Source organism: Streptopelia decaocto (assembly GCF_964273445.1).
Source record: "Streptopelia decaocto genome assembly, chromosome: 18".
NCBI classification, from domain to species: Eukaryota; Metazoa; Chordata; class Aves; order Columbiformes; family Columbidae; genus Streptopelia; species Streptopelia decaocto.
In genome coordinates, this window is record NC_138673.1 from 6,655,984 (window position 1) to 6,671,534 (window position 15,551).

The 15,551-nt window shown below is 54.3% G+C and overlaps 1 protein-coding gene across 4 annotated transcripts in view; it reads right to left on the reverse strand.

Moving 5' to 3' along the window:
- Positions 1-15,551, reverse strand: part of SMG6 (SMG6 nonsense mediated mRNA decay factor) — a 108,089-nt gene that overhangs the window by 40,029 nt on the left and 52,509 nt on the right. For 3 of the 4 annotated variants that reach the window (XM_082068294.1, XM_082068293.1, XM_082068296.1), the window contains exon 13: positions 7,427-7,628. The exons of the other annotated variant lie outside the window; for it this stretch is intronic. In XM_082068294.1, the coding sequence (XP_081924420.1) occupies positions 7,427-7,628 (202 nt within the window). The remainder of the gene's footprint in view (positions 1-7,426; positions 7,629-15,551) is intronic. 4 annotated transcript variants of the gene reach the window in all.

The following is a 15,551-nucleotide window of genomic DNA, read 5'->3' on the forward strand; positions in this document are numbered from 1 at the left end:
TCACAGAGCAACACGTGGAGCCTGGGCAGCCACAGCTCTGAAACACTATGAGAACGGCGCAGGGGATCCAAACCATCACGTCTCTCACTCCATCTATTCAGCTTATCAAAAGACGGGGACAAGGGGACACATTTATATATCGGGGTCAGAGACGCAATGGAGGACTTCCCAACCTACAGCAAAACTCAGTTAGTGGAAACTGAGACAAAACAAATTTAGCCTGGAAATAACGCATGCGTTTCACAGGGATTAAAATCAGTTCCTGCAACAATTTGCTAAAGATCTGGATGGGTTCTCAGCCTTTTAAAACCAAGGCTGAGTGCTTCCTACTAGACCTGCTCTTACTCCCCTGGAAACTTCCCCGTGTTTTCCTGAAGGAGAAGGGATCGGGGGAGATGGCCACAGTTCACCAGGGGCTGGGGGCTCTCCCGGGCTGGGTTTCCCACCTCCAGGACTGACACACGCTCTTTGAAAAAGGGGGTTTCTGACCTGTACATTCTTCCCAGCAGCTCCCTGATGTTCAAAGCCCCTTGCTGACAGACAGGCAGGTGTGCTTGTGACAGTGGCCACCTCCCCAAACCCGGCACGGGGGCGGGAGAGCAGCCCCCACCCCAAGACAGCCCTAGGCAAGGCACGGGGGAGTACTCCAAGCCCAGCTGTGACATTTCCTTTCACCTCTACCTGTACAGCTGTTTCCTACAGGGCTGCAGCCTCGAGTGAGATGTGTGAGGCTTCTGTAGGTGCTTGGGAACAAGACGGAACAGAAACGCTTCACACCTGGCCCCAAAATTGCAGCACGCTGGAAGGGAGCCAACATCAACTGGCAGAGTACCAGTGGCGATGGACATCAATTAAGCAGCCTGTCATCCTCAGACTGCAGGGTTTTCTTTTTGCGATCTGCATCGCTCCTTAAGCCTTCAGCAGCACCAGCGCTGGAGTTTTCCAGATGGGATCATTTCCCTCAGATTCCACTCGCTAGATTTATAGCAGTATTTTTTTTTTTCTTTTTAAACCCACCCCCTTCTCTTTTAAGAGCTTGAACTATTATTCCACATTGCGGATTTCTCCAGGGCTGTATTCAGTGTCCTCGCGCAGCGCTAGGGCTTGTTTGTAATGAGTTCCCTTCACCTTCAGCTGGAGAAATGTAGTTTTAAGAATATGCTCAAAACACCCTTAGCTTAAAGAGCAACTAAAAACCAAGACCAAACAGTAAGTGACCAGTCCACCTCTCTGGAAGATGCACTGCACAGCCCAAGGAGATGCAGCAGCAGACACCAGGATGGTACTTGCACCCATTTCTGTGAAGATATATTTAAAACAGCACAACAGACACCAATATACCCTCCTCTGCCACCCTGACCTGGGGACATGGACCCAGTTTGACACCTCCCATTGTGCTAATGACACCTGGCAAAGGCAAAGCACAAATGCCAAGGATGGACGAGGACTTCAAAGCAGGCCATGCTCTGCCCGCTACCTTCGCGGTGGCATAAAATCCAACCTCTCCTCCATCACCCGATGACATCATCTTCCAACATGGCCCATAATTTAGCCTAATTGCCTTTTACAATCCAAAGGCACCACATGAAAGGGAAGGTCGAGGCTGGGATGGAGTTCAGATACTGGTCAGAAAATGTAAACATTTCTAAATTCGCCACCTCGGGGCTGCCAGCTCCTGCCAAGTCCCCGCTCCGAGCAGGGCTGCCCGGGGCAGCATCTTTCACTGCTTGTTTGGAAACCGAGGCAGGCAGGAATGGAAGGAGTTTTTCAAGGATGACTCCTCCTTGGACACTCCTGCTTGGGGCTCCGATCTCTGCTCACAGTTTCCCTTTTCCTCTCTGGATCAAACTCCAAGCTGGAAGCTCTCGCTCTCATGGGCTGAGCGTGTTTGCCTGCCAGTTGGAGGGAGATGCTCAAGGGCCATGGAATGGGAATATGGAAAGGATGCTGAGAAAACAGTTACATTTGCTCACTGGGGTTTTCTCTTTGCTTACAAAGAGTTTGTGCTCTCACAGTCCTGGTCTTGCTACCTTTCCTCTAATGCCTTGCAAGAAGTCCTCCCAAAATCACTGTACTGTGGCCACCCCAACGTGGACTGCATCCCTGGCATTCCAGGAGCCATCAGGTCTCAGAAAGGATCAAACGCCTGGTGCTTAGATGTGTGACAGAACTCCGAGAGCTGTTCCTCCTGGGGCGGCCGTTCCAAGAAGCATCAGACAGGACTACACACTGCCAAGAGATATCGGCGAGTTTTGAGAAGACTGAAATACTGTAAATAAGTGAATAACAAGACAGGTATAATTTTAGCCCAAGCCTACTATGAAAGGCTCTTAGATAGCTAATTCAAAGGCTACCAGCTCTGCAGATCTAGAGCAACTAAAGAGAAGGTCAAATCTGGAGTGTCCACCTGGGCTGGACAGCACAGAGGAAAGATTTGTGTTTTCTAAGGAGAACAAAGTTTGGATTTTCGGCTATCTGCACTGACAGCTGAGGAGTGCAAAGAGCAGGAAGCAAGTCCTTGTGAAACAAGAACTGCCCCGAGTGTGGGAAGCAAACTGGCCACCCTGGAGCTGGAGGAGCCGCGCGGTACCTGGCTGTAAAATATTGCTGGTTATTGTTCAGAGCCTTGCATTTTAGAGCTTTCATTTGCCTGCTGGGGTGAGGCAGGGTTGAGGCTGAGTGGTGAGCATCTGAGACAGTCCACTCCACACACGAGCATGCACATGAGGGGGAAAAAAAAGTGCCTTTCTGTTTCAGAGGAGGGAACCACAGTGACTAGCCCTATAAGCATATGTATTAATCATGCACCGTCTGGTTTTAATCCACACACTGCTGATCCTGCGTCTCACTGTATTGTTATCAGGGGAAGGAGTATTTCTCCTCAATCTTATTCACCAGCCAAAAGCTTGAAAATGCAAAAAACACATTTGTGAAGTGCCTTCCCAAGGACCCTGGGCCCCGAACCTGGTGAGCTGGGGCTGCTGCCTTTTTATTGGCGTTTAAAAACCTTTTATTAACGTGTGTCAGGGCTGGGGGAGGAGAGAGAAGCTCAGGTTTCAGGACCCCCCATGCAGAGAGGTTTATTGTGGGAAGGGACATTAACACTTTCTCCTCCGCGTCTCCCTGGCTGGGGCAGCGCGTGGGCTGCCGTCGCAGGTTTGGGTGACGCACGGGTGGAGCCCACGCAGAGCTTGCGGGGATGCGGGCGATCGTGTGCCTGCACGGAGGGGAAGGACCTCCCTGCTCTGCTGCACACCCGGTGATCCGCGGCCTCTTCCAGCCTCGCCACCACGGAGCAGGACGCTCCCAAGACAAGAGGGTTCAGGAAGACCTGAGGAGCCCAGGACATGCCCCAGGGTTGCATAAGACCAGACCCACACTCAGCTCAGACGCACCACGACTTGCTTTAACCTCAACACAACCCAAGTGTTTTCTATTACAAATCCCTCAGAGCAGTACCACCTGATGAATCCACAGTTATCACCATTTTTTCTTCCCGATCCTTAACTCAGCCGTGCTGCTGTTCCCTGCTCTTTCCTCGGGTACAATCCTGGCAGCATCTCCTTCGGCTGCGAAAGCTGCAGACACCAGTCTGACAACTCAGGCACCAGGCTGCATAGTTTGCTGTTGACTGGTACATTCGATGTTGTTCCATCCCACAAGCTGCAATGGATATCTGCCCAACATACGCCCAGGAAAACATCACCAAGTTCTGCTCACCCCCGAGCCAGCTTTTGTTGGTTACAGCTTCAGCGACAGCGCAGGAGACGATGGGAAGCTCTAAGTGTCACACTGGCTCCAGGAGGAATCCGAACGCACGGCTTCATGGCAACGAATGGAGTCAGAACATTTTCACTCAAAATAAGAGCCAGGCCAAACGCTCAAAAACTTGCTGAGAAATTCTGGCTGAATACTGTGCTCCATCTGCTAAATGGGACGCGGAGAACAGAAAGAAGTGGCAAGCAGAGTGTTTGTCCTATACAGCTTACAAAACAACCATCCTCCTGGTGAAGCCAATAACCTAACACCATTTTAAATCCAATACTCTCCAGTCTTGCCTTTCAACAGATTCATTTCCTCCAAAATTTTACAAATTCGTTAAAAACACTATGGTGCAAAAGCACAGAGTAAGGATTTGGAGCATCAGCAAGTAAGGTGAGATATTATCCTTGCTGTAGAAAGCCTACCGTCTCTTCCTAGCCACGCAAGTGATAGGAAAGGTGTGACAGTGAGCTTCCCAGAGCCACTTTGGCACACCAGAGCCCTCCTCCCGGCTCACAGACATTCACAGGTGCCATACAAAGAGCAGAATGTTTTCTTTGCCTCTTTGGCAAACAACTGTCAGGAACACGGGCTGAAAACTGGGCCAAGACTGAGAACGTGAAAGACTGGGTGCAAAAAACCAACTCCTGCTAAACGGCAGTGGAAAATCAGCACTGAAAAGAGCTCTTGCTGCACGGAGATTGCATTTCTCACCTGCTCGCAGCTCGGCCAACCGGCAACCAACCAAAAACACCCAAAAACTGGGAAAGTTTGTGCAATGCAGCTGGATGTGGAACGTGGGAGGCTCAGGGTCCCCTTGTGCCACCACGCTCAGCATGGACACAGCCCCTTCCACTCCAAACAGCCCAGAGGTGCATCTGCTGAGGAGTCACGTTCATCTGGGCTCTGCGCGCTGAAGGGAGGGCAGGGAGCAGATGGTGGACGGGGGCACCGCACACAAAGGTCCTGCGGTTAAGCTGAATTCGGGGCTTCTTTACAGGAAAGGGGCTTTTTGTATTTTGCTCATAGTCATTCGTGAAAGGCACATGGGTTCGTGTCTCTCAGTTGTACCTTCCTGGCTTGGTCTGCACTGCCCTCTGCAACACCCCACTTCTGGAGTCAAATTATTGACCTCATTAATAAGGCAGAAGGAGAAGGTTTGTGCAACAAGGTAATTCTTTGACTGTAATGACACAGCTGCCACTCCATTACTGAATCACAGAAAATGGGGTAGAAGCATCCAAAGAGGTCACTTTGCCTCCTTTTCCAAGGCATTCGCCTCCACCCGAGTTGTACCTGAGAGAGGCACCCAGCCTGCTTTTAAAAATCTCCACGGCTGAAGAGATTCTGCAGAATTGCCAAGGAGGCTGCTTTCAAGTGCTTAACTACCCAAAGGTATGAAGCCTTTCCTAAAGTCTAGCCTTAATCTATTTTGCTGCCATTTGTGCCCATTCCTTCCTGTGCTTTTCAGCATGCAGCTGGACAACAGCTTGTTCTCCTCCTCTCTGCAACAGCTCACCGCATTTTCCCTGAATTTCCTCTAGACTAAAAAGCCCCACTTCTTCCAATTCCTTCTTGGAAGTCAGGCTTTTGAGATCTCTGCTCTGTCTCACTGGCCTCCCCTTAAACCCTCTTGGGTCTCCTCTGCAAAGTGAATACGCACACCTGCTGTTTCACCAGTTTGACCATTAATGAGAACACTGGTCAGTATGGGATTGAGAAGAGACCTTGAGGAACCTGTGGCTTTTGCTCAGCATGTCCAGGGTAGTGCTGGTACCAGTGAGCTACTCCATCTACCCGTGTGTGATGTGTTTGGTGTGTAAAGCAGAGCCCAGGAGACAGGACAACACAACTGACGCACAATCAGACCTGCGCAAACACGAGCGAACACCCCAGCCGGGTGGGATCACGGTTCCAAAGTCAGCTCCTTTCAAACCAAACAAGACCTACAGAAGCAGTAAAAAAAAAAAAGAATAAAGAAAGAAAAGGAGGACGGACACAGCCAGGCCTGGCTTCTTCTCTCTGGGATCCATGTTGCTGTTTCAGCAGAGCTGAGCTGGTACCACCATGTCCGATAATCCTGGATCGTGGGGTGGCTGCTGCTGTGCTGTGCAGGGCACCAGCTCCCGCCAGTCATGTACAATTTGCTTATAAAGCACCAGAACTAAAGGGACCCCAGACAGCGAGAAAACACAGCTCAGGTGTAGCTATAGCACAAAGATATGTCTCTTCTTCTACACACGAGTGCAAGTGCCTGGCAGGGCAGGTAGATGGCACTCCGAATAAACCGGTGTGTGGTTAGAAGAGGCAGAGTTCAGGGAATACCGTCCCCCGCCAACAAGTTATGGGGCACCAGACCGGGCTGCTCCGTCACCTACCTGGCTGCTGGGGGCTCTGGGGTGGAGCTGCTGGAGAAAGAGCCCCAGTGGGACTGTCCCAGTGAGACTGTCCCCAGCAGAACCCCCCGAGAGCCCACAGCACACGCTGGGAGAACAGGCTACCTTAGGGCAGCAACAGCTTGCTTGTTATTTTAACCCGTTCAAATAGAGGCTTGAAAATCCGTTTTTCCACAGTGACTTCCTGGACTGAGGTGCTTCCCCAAACTGGGAGGGCTCTCGGTTTTACTGGGACCCTGTTTCCCCTCTGCCGCGGGCAGCACTGTGAGCACGGGCAGGGCAGACAGAGAAGTGAAACAGAAATCTGCACCTCTTGGGTCCCTCTGTGACAAAAGGTCCTAAATTTCTCACCGTCATTTTGGGAAAGCGTCAAGAAGAAGCGGCACCCGGGAAGGCACGCTGCCACCGTCACACGCTGCCTCTCCACAGAAACCAGCTCCACTTCTCCTCCCGTAGCACCAACCGCTCGGGGAAGGCAACGCTGTGGCTTCCCCAGATGAGCAGCGTTTCTGGTGCTGTGATTCTGCCTCCAAGCAGGAAACTGTTGAGAGCCACTCTCATCCTGCCGTGCCTCGGAGGGCACGCAAAACAAATGCCATTGTGCCTCTTCCATCCCCCATCAGGTTCAGACACACTCTCCAAGTGCAGCCCCCCCGGCTCCCCAGGTCCCTCCTGGCCAGGTGGTGGCAGAGAGCAGACCCAAAACCCCACATCAACAAGGGAACTGATTTCATTATTCTAAAAACAAACAGCCAAAGGAAAGTTCAGGCTAGAATGGGCTCCTAGAGCAAAGAAAGGAAAATAGAGAGAGGGCAGTGGGGAATGCTTCATATTCCTAAAAGCCTTTTGTACGTTAACACATGGTGTCTGCTTCTCTCTAGTCACCTATTTATCACTCTCCTCTTTAGAGAAGGAAAAAAGTCCTGGCTGCCTTCCTAAGGCAGAGTTTTGTGGCCGGGGGGAGGGGGAGGGTGCTTTAAGCATGATGCAAACCATTTGGAGTGCACTGAGAGCACTGCCAACACAAGCTGCACTATTTAAACAAGTGAGGAAATGATCGTATATACAACATGCCAGCGAGCACACACACACCAGAGGAAGTCGAGAGGGGTTTTCATGACACAGAGCTGGATGTCAGCGGCTGAAAGGTCGATATTTTCCCTTAACACCCTTCTCAATGACTTAATCGTGTTCCGTTTGCACAGAAAACTTCCCAAGAATAAAAAGTCTGGAGGAATCGAAGGGGGGATGTTTGGCCTACTGCTGACCTTGTCCGAGGTCCTCTCCACGTAGCAGGGCTCCTGGGGGGCGACCAGCAGGGGAACGAAGCCCGAGAGCAGCCGATCCTCTTCCAGGCTAAGCAGGGCAAGGTCGTCATCTGGGTCCTTGTACAAGGGCACCTCCGACTGATTCACTGTGGTCAGTATGTTACAGAAGTCAGCCAGCGTCGCCCACACATCTACTGAGACCCTGGGAGAACGAGGAGAGACGTGAGCAATTTGGGGCTGGAATGCGCTGGGAGTTGCCTGCAACGCTGCAGCGAATACCAGAGAGGTGAGGCGAGGCAAGGCACGCCACCGCCGCGGCAAACCGACCCCACCGGGAGGGCTCCAGCCACAGCTGCACTGGCACCGAACCCGGGAGGGCTCCGAAACCCTTGCCCCCGAGCGCCGACACCGGCCTCTCTGTCCCCCGGGATGGGGATGGATCCTGGGATCTCGCCTTTCCCGCTGCTCTGCCAAGCTCTGCCCGCTCTTGAGCGGGGAGCAGCTTCCCCATGCAGCACCCAGATCGCTCCAGATGGGAGAAATGCTGCTTTTTACTCAATTTTAAAGCCTGCTGGGAGGACGACTGAGACCCTGCATTGCTGTCGGGGTAAAAGAGGCACCTGGAGGGCTCCAGCCCAGCACACCCTCTCAGCCTGGCTATTTTCTGCTACAATCACGTGTTGCAGCAGGAGATTTTTTTAGTTAAACCCCGGCAACAGGGAGGTTAAGCCGTGTTTTGCTTCTGGCCAGGGTTTCAACACTTTGCGAGTGACCTGCAAAGCTGCCTCTGCGGTGTCTCACCTTGCCGGAGCGGCAGTGCTGGGTGTGAACACAAGGCCCTGGACTGCTCCCCGTGCATCCCGTCACACGTCCCCACTGCTGAGCACACCCTGGGGATGGCCAGCGATGGGGAGTCAGGCAACAAGCATGGGGGCACCACGCCGACCAGGCTGCCTCGTACCACATTTCCCCCTCTCATTTCTCAAAGCACTCACGTTGAGGTTTTCTTAGTGCATATACCAGAATAAAAGCAGGGAATAAGGGAAACCGGGGTTGATCTGCTTCTGGTGGCAGTGAGGAAGGCCGGTCCTCCTCCCCACAACCCTGGGGCACTGAAAAGCGTGGAGCGGCCCCAGCATCACCGGAGCCACAGCGGTGACCGGCCCAGGGCTGGCGGGAGGGAGGCCCCTGCTCTTTGAACCGCTCCAGGTGGACAGAGTCTGCGCTCGGTTATTTACGGGAATCAATGTACCAGGAAAAGCACGCTGAAATGAAACATCTTGTTTTCAAGAGCGTCCTGGGAGCCAGGCAGAATGAGGAGCCATTAATCAAAGCCCGGCACGTAATCAGCACACATGTAACGCAGAGTCGCCCACGTCCCTCCGCCAGCCCCAGCCCGCACGCTGCAGAGAAGAGGTTCTTCAAAACCCTCTGCGCACAGACACCAGGAGCTGGGTTCATTCACAAAGCTCCATCGCTTGGCTCAGCCAGGTCTGGCTGTCAGAAATGTTTAAATATGGAAAAAAATAAACAGTTGCAACACTTTTTTTTTTTTTGGAGGGATCTGTCCGAGGCCCTTTGTGATGTAATGGGAAACGCTGCGTTTGTGCTACCAGCTGGAAAATAAACAGAGCTGCGAGGGTTAAAAGGAACTGAACTTTCCACGACCCCTATCTGCAAAAGAAGAAAATAATAAGAGGAATGATCCACTGCCCCACAGCTCTGATAGTTTATCCTCCGGCCCAGGCTGCAGAGACAAGCACCGGATGCGATAGGGCTGCTCTGGGCCACCTCCAAGGCAGCTCTGCCCATGGGAGATGCGCAGGGCTTGGGAGGCTCAGTCCCCCCCAGTGCCCTGCTGGCAACGGGGCTGGGCTGCCTGAGCACGGTCACATCGCACTGGTGGGACCATACCAGGATGGAGGAGGTGGAAATTCTGCTGGCATCGGCGGGGGAAAGGATCAAGGAGAATGCCTGAAGCCATAGGGGAGGATTAGATGCGAGGAAGAAATTCTGAACAATGAGGATGGTGAGAGCCTGGCCCAGGTTGCCCAGGGAGGTGATGGATGAACCATCCCTGGAGACATCCCAGGCCAGGCTGGACAGGGCTCTGAGCAACCTGAGCTGGTGAAGATGTCCCTGCTCATGGCAGGGGGGGCACTGGATGAGCTTTGAAGGTCCCTTCCAACCCAACTATTCTGTGATTCTATGAAGGAGCACACAGGGGTGTTGGGAGCAGGTGCTGATGCAGAGGACACCCCAGAGAGCTGGGCCAGCCAGGTGCACAGGGCTGGGGAGGAGAAGAAGGGAAAGAAACACATCGCTGAGACCTCGCCTCTGTTGCCCAAGAAAGAGAGCTGCAGGGAAGGGATGGAGATAACCGGTGAGGGCAGCAGTAGGAGGCTGGGCAGGACTGGGATCCACGGCGGGGCAGGGGTGGCGAAGCACAGATGAAGCACAGGAGCCGTCTCCCTCCACAGAGCTTGGCACCCACGTTAGAAAAGCACCATGCGCACAGTCACCGAGCTGCTAACACCCTTGCAGTCACCCAGCCCAATGTCCCCTTTCCTCCCCCACCACAGCTGCCAGGCCCCCAGGACAGCCCCTCGCCCCCCTGAGTGCGAGAGCAGTCCCTGTCACTTTACCCCCTTCATCCCCAGCTCCCTACAGCCTCACGGTGCCTCGCCACATCTGTCATTCACACTGGACGTGTTAGGTTTCTACCCTGGGCTTCCTTCAGTCAAACCACAGACGGTGCTGGCTCTCCAGGCAGCAAGATCTCACTGCAGTGCAACCCCCAGCAGCTCCGCGCCAGCACTGGCAGCACCCTCTCACATGCAACACCCTGCAGAGCCCTCAAAAAGCCAACAAAGAAGAAGGTGTTGGTGTTTCTGCTCTGGTTTTCTCCTGCAACACAGAGGTAGCACTGCAGAGAGCAAATCTGGACAGTTTTCTGCCTTCCCCTCAGCTGCAGCTCCTCCCGTGCAGTGAATCTCCCAGTACTGGCCTCACCAAGCTCATTTATACACCAGCAAAGCCAGCGAGGGCTAATGGCTCATGTGGACACCACACAGCCTAATGGGACACCTCCTGGGACCTGCGCTTGCCCCAGAAGGTCCAACAACCCTGGGGAGCCCCATCAGGCACCCTCTCCCTGCTGCCCCTTCCCAGGACACCACCAGGGCCACCTCCAGGTGTTTCTGGCTTATGTCACCCACAAGTGCTGCTCTGCAAAGCCACAGCAGGTCCAGGTGCCTGCATATGCACAGTGCCACGGCTTCGGGGTCCCTCTGTGGAGGGAGGCCCCGAATTACTGACACCGAGCCCAGGCACGCAGCCCCAGGTACAGGGATGAGGCTCCCAGAGCTTTTAACCGAGGAAGCGAGAAGGGGGTTAGCGCGAGGTCTTTCCTCAGAACGGGGGGTTCATTCACTTCCCCGCAGACACATTTTACATTTGCTTATTCCACTAGGAGAGGAAAAAAAAATAAGAGTTAATTTCTTTTTTATTGCCTCAGGATTCCAGGTTTAATGTAGCTGTCAGTGTGAGCGCAGCCCAGCTGCACGCCGACAGGACACAGCCCGGCCAGAGGACGCTGAGAGCGTCACACAAGCGCAGCCGAGCGCGCAGGGGCTGGAGCTCAGCGCCGGGGCAGAGCACGGCCACGGTGAGACCGGGGATGGCTCCTGCCAAAGAGGGATGCCCGTGATGGGGATGCATCGCTGCAAGGCAAAAGGCACACACTGAAATGTGGGGCAAGCCGAGGCCAGTGCAGGGAGATGGGCACGGGAGTGAGCCTGATGCTCGCCGGATCCCTGCCGGCCGCGGTGCTGCCCCGGCGCTCGCCACCATCTTCAGCAGGGCTGCGGGCTGCCTGGTGATTAATATCAAGCACAATGACCCCATGTTACAAGCCCGCGGGGGCCTGTGGAGGTGGCCGTTTCCTGTGTAATACCAGCTTGTTTAAACACTAACAGTCCAACTCCACAGCTGCAGAACAAACCCGGAAAGCACAGCGCAGAAGAAGCGCTGCATTGTGCTCCCCGGCCGCCCAGATGGCAAACGCCTCAGGCTCCTGAGCTCCTGGGGCTGGGCAATGGGCACCCATCAGTGCCCACCCCAGCTCCTGCACGCACCAAGTGCTCCACATCCCCCTCCTGGGTCTCCTCTTCCAGCCCATGGGAACCCAAACTAAAAGCAGCCCCTCTGTAAGGAACAATTGGGGTTGGTGGGGGGAGCTCTTCCCAAAAGGCATTCACCAACCCTGCCCTGGACTCAGAGCTGGTCACGGCCCCTTTGCCCCGTGGCACCAGTGATTTCCCTCACTCTGCCCTGCACATTGTCTCTTCGGCCAGCCAGGTGTCTGCAAACCATTTCCCTCCTGAGAACCTGCCTTGGGAATCAAAGGGATGCTGTTCTCTCCAGGAGAGGTGCAGTGTCCTCCCAGCCAGCCCTGCCTCACCACAGCCCCCTTCCCCACGGAGCCTTTTGGCTCCTGCTTCGCTCAACTTCACCTTCATTCTCAGCCAGGTTTACACCGCCGAGACACCTCTGAATCCTCGCTTTGATGTCTCGATAGGGAAACTCTGGTGGGCCAGCATTACTAATTAAAGCTGAGATCTGCAAAAGGCATTTTCCATTTATTCCCCGGCAAACTCCAGCAAGGTCTTGGCACCCCGGTCCGAGGCTCTGTCCATCTGTCCCAGTGGGAGCTGCCATCTCAGTGACACTTCTCCGCAAGAGCGATGTGATGAGAGCGATCTGGCAGATCTCTCTGGGAAGGTAAGCTCTAGAATGTGCTCAGAGCTTTTGGATTTAATTTAATACTTGGTTTAAATTAACCATTTTTAAATGCTTGCAGACAGTCTCCACAAACCGAGAGGCCCTTTGCTTCAGTGTGGAAGGAGCACAGATTTGCCAGGGTCAGCCCTACGGCAGTTTGTCTGTCTAGCCAGTGGCTTCCTCATCGATTCTCACACTTCGTTTAGCAGTGGATTAATTGCAGCAACAAAGTAGGGTAAGGAGAAGCTTTGCTCTCCCCTGCCCAGCCCTCTTCACCCATCTCAGCCCCTCAGCCAGATGTCCCAAAAGGAGATGGATTCACTTGAACGACAGCAGCCTCCTTGGAGATCCGCCTTGCGCCCCATCTGCTGCTGATATCTCCGCCTTAGGAGATCCACCCTGCTCCTCAGGATGCTGCTTTTCCACCCTAATCTCTACAAATTACTTCTGGGGACAGTTGATCTGAAAGACGCTGCTCCAACCCAGTTGCATGTGGCAATGCAACTGCTTTAAACGACCTCCTGTTCAGACCTCAGCACAATGTCTGCCATGAAACGTGCACATCTGAATTCACTTTAAGATGCAGAAGTGACTGTCGCCTGCTGCTAGAAGACCTGGTCCAGCCACAAAATCCCCGAGCTACAGGACACGGCTGCTCTGAAGCAGAGATGTCCATGGTGAGGTTTAGCTTCTGTTCTAGAAACACCCGAGAAAAGAGCCACAGAAAATTCACTGAGCCCCTCTCACAAATAGGTAGAGGGAACCCCATCTGGGTGTTCCTGCTCTGGCAGCGGGATTGGACTAGATGATCTTTTGAGGTCCCTTACAATGCCTGACGTTCTGTGATTCTGTGACACCCCACACCTCTCAAATACACAGAGCAGCCCCAGGGGACGGATCCAGGCAGCCCGTCACCTCTCCACGGCCTTCTGGCCTCAAAACATGTCCCAGCGCATCCTCTGAGCCACGGTGACCACACAGATGTGGCTGAGAGCTGGATGAACACGCCAGAGCAAGGACGGGGGGCCTGGGGAAAGGTGTAGCTTCTCATTCAGCTTGAATTTGGAACTGCTGAGCCCTCAGCTAGGGAGCGGATGCCTGCCAGGAGCCAGGGTTCATTCCCAAGCCCTCGCCAAGGAAAGGACCCCAAAGACGCAGCCTCCGGAGCCTCCCACCCCGCTCCGCAGAGCCCACTCTGCAGCCGCGCGTCGGCTTTCGGCAGCGCTCACCCCTCACACCTTTCCCTCCACCTCTGTCCGAGGGGGAAAAGCAGCGAGCTGAGGAATTTGGTGTGGGCTTTCTTTCTTTTTTTTTTTTTCTTTTTTTTTTTTCTTGTAAGGACTCAAATCCAGCAGTGTGATAAATGCATCCGAGCTACAATTAGGAAGATATATAGCATCAGAACGCGAAGGTCTGGGCAGCGTGGTGAAACGCGGGCTCTCCAGAGCCCCAGCTATGTTTCCCATTATGTAACCCTGGTCATGGGCAGACAGCCAGACTCCAAATGAAAAAGAGACTCTGGCTTGGCACCGTTTCTATTTTCCTATCCTCATTCGGGGTCAGCACAGTGTCATACAGCTGCAGAGAAAGCTCCGGGGATTAAACCTGGGAAAGACTCCAAGACCAGGACCTGGGTTCAAGTACCAGCTGAAAGCAATAAACCAACTGCCACAGCTGGGCTGAGTTTAGACGTTCTCAAAAATCCCCCCAGCTCTCTTCCCTTACTAAGAACGAGCGATCGCGAACATGGCAAATGCGGTGTGAGCGGAGGCCTCGGGACATGTAGCCCCAGCAGCCCCAGGTTTTAGGCTCTGGCGGAGCCTTGACAAGCTGCCCCGCTGGCCCCGAGCCCAGCCTGTCATTCTGGCAGCGGCGCTGGCCCCGGACGAGCTGCACTTTGATGCAAGCTCTGGGCCAGGCCTTTGCTCCTCAGGGCCTGCCAGGTGGTATGGGGCCTGTTTTTTTCCAGAAGCTTTAGCACATTTGTGGCATCATTGCACGGTGCTTCTGTGCTTTGGGTCGTTTTTTTTTACCATCCCTTTTCTGCGCGCACTGACAGCAATGGCTGCTTGGTGCTGGGAGGTGGTTTCAGTGTGTCCAACCAGCTTCTCCAGTGGCACTGGTGGGGACCTCGTGGCGCTGTCAGGCACAGAGCGTGTGTGGAACGGCACAGGCCCCTTACTCAGTTGTGCAACTTGGCATCTGCAGTTGCTCCTCGGATGCTCTCCCTGCTCCTGAGCTCACCCTGCCCATAAACCTTGCCTTGCTCCAACACACCTGCTGCTCTGACCCAGGTTCTCACTTCCAAAACTTCTTTGAAGCTGCTCCTATCTAAACCCCCAGACCCAGTGACTCTACCTGGTTATTGAACAGCCCCCAGGCTTGTGTCAGTAGAGCCAAAACAGCAACCCAGTGCTCCCCTCTTCCTTCCCCACCTCCAGGGAAAGCGTTGCAAGCCCCAGGTCATGCCCAAGAGCGGAGTCAGTTCCCTGCTACTCCTCGCTACCCACATCTCCAAGGAAGCTCAGCTGCTGCCATCCCACCGTCCTGGGCCACCAACACCTGGCCATGCGATGCTGGGTCCACACTAGAGATCTGGGCTGGAGGAGCAGCTCATCTCCTCGCTATGGATAAGCCAAAGAGCTCTGGGATGGAGGAGCTGGCAGCCAGTATGAGGAAGGTTGTCCATGGCCCAGAGCATGGGCACGGTGGGACAAGAGGGGCTGCTCAGCCACCCTCCGTGGAGAAGACAAGGTGGGGAAGCCATTGGGCTCCTGCTACAAGCTGAAGACCCTCATTCCTCCACCAAGCCGACCTTGCAGAGCAAAGCCTCCCAACCCACACTCCCTGCTCCCCAAAAAGCCACGGACCACAGGCTGGGCGGCCACCACCACCTTCTACCACCCTGACGGGCGAGCGGGAGCCACTGGCACCTGCTCCGGCAGCCCCGGGGGGACGCGGCCCCGCAGGAGAGGGAGGCAGCTCGTCCCGTGGAAGGCGCCGAGCCCTGGCTGTGCAAACCCGATCAGAAATTCCATCTCGAGGCTGCCCGTCGCCAAGGGCTCAGCGGCTCCCAGCACAAGAGGAAGGGGGGGATTGGTGCAGGCGCTTTCACGTGACAGATCCCAGTTTGAGTTCCTGCCCAAAGATGGGCAGCAGTTCACATGAGCAGGCAGCGGTCCCACACCGAGCAGCCGACAAACAGAAAACAGACTCCATCTCCACAAAATGAGGCCCAGAACTTCCTGTGTGAGATTTCCATTTCCTCAGCCAAATGAAAAAGAACTAGAGTAAGAGGCAATAAACTAGGAGAGCAGGACTGGACCTGACGCATGGAGCGGGG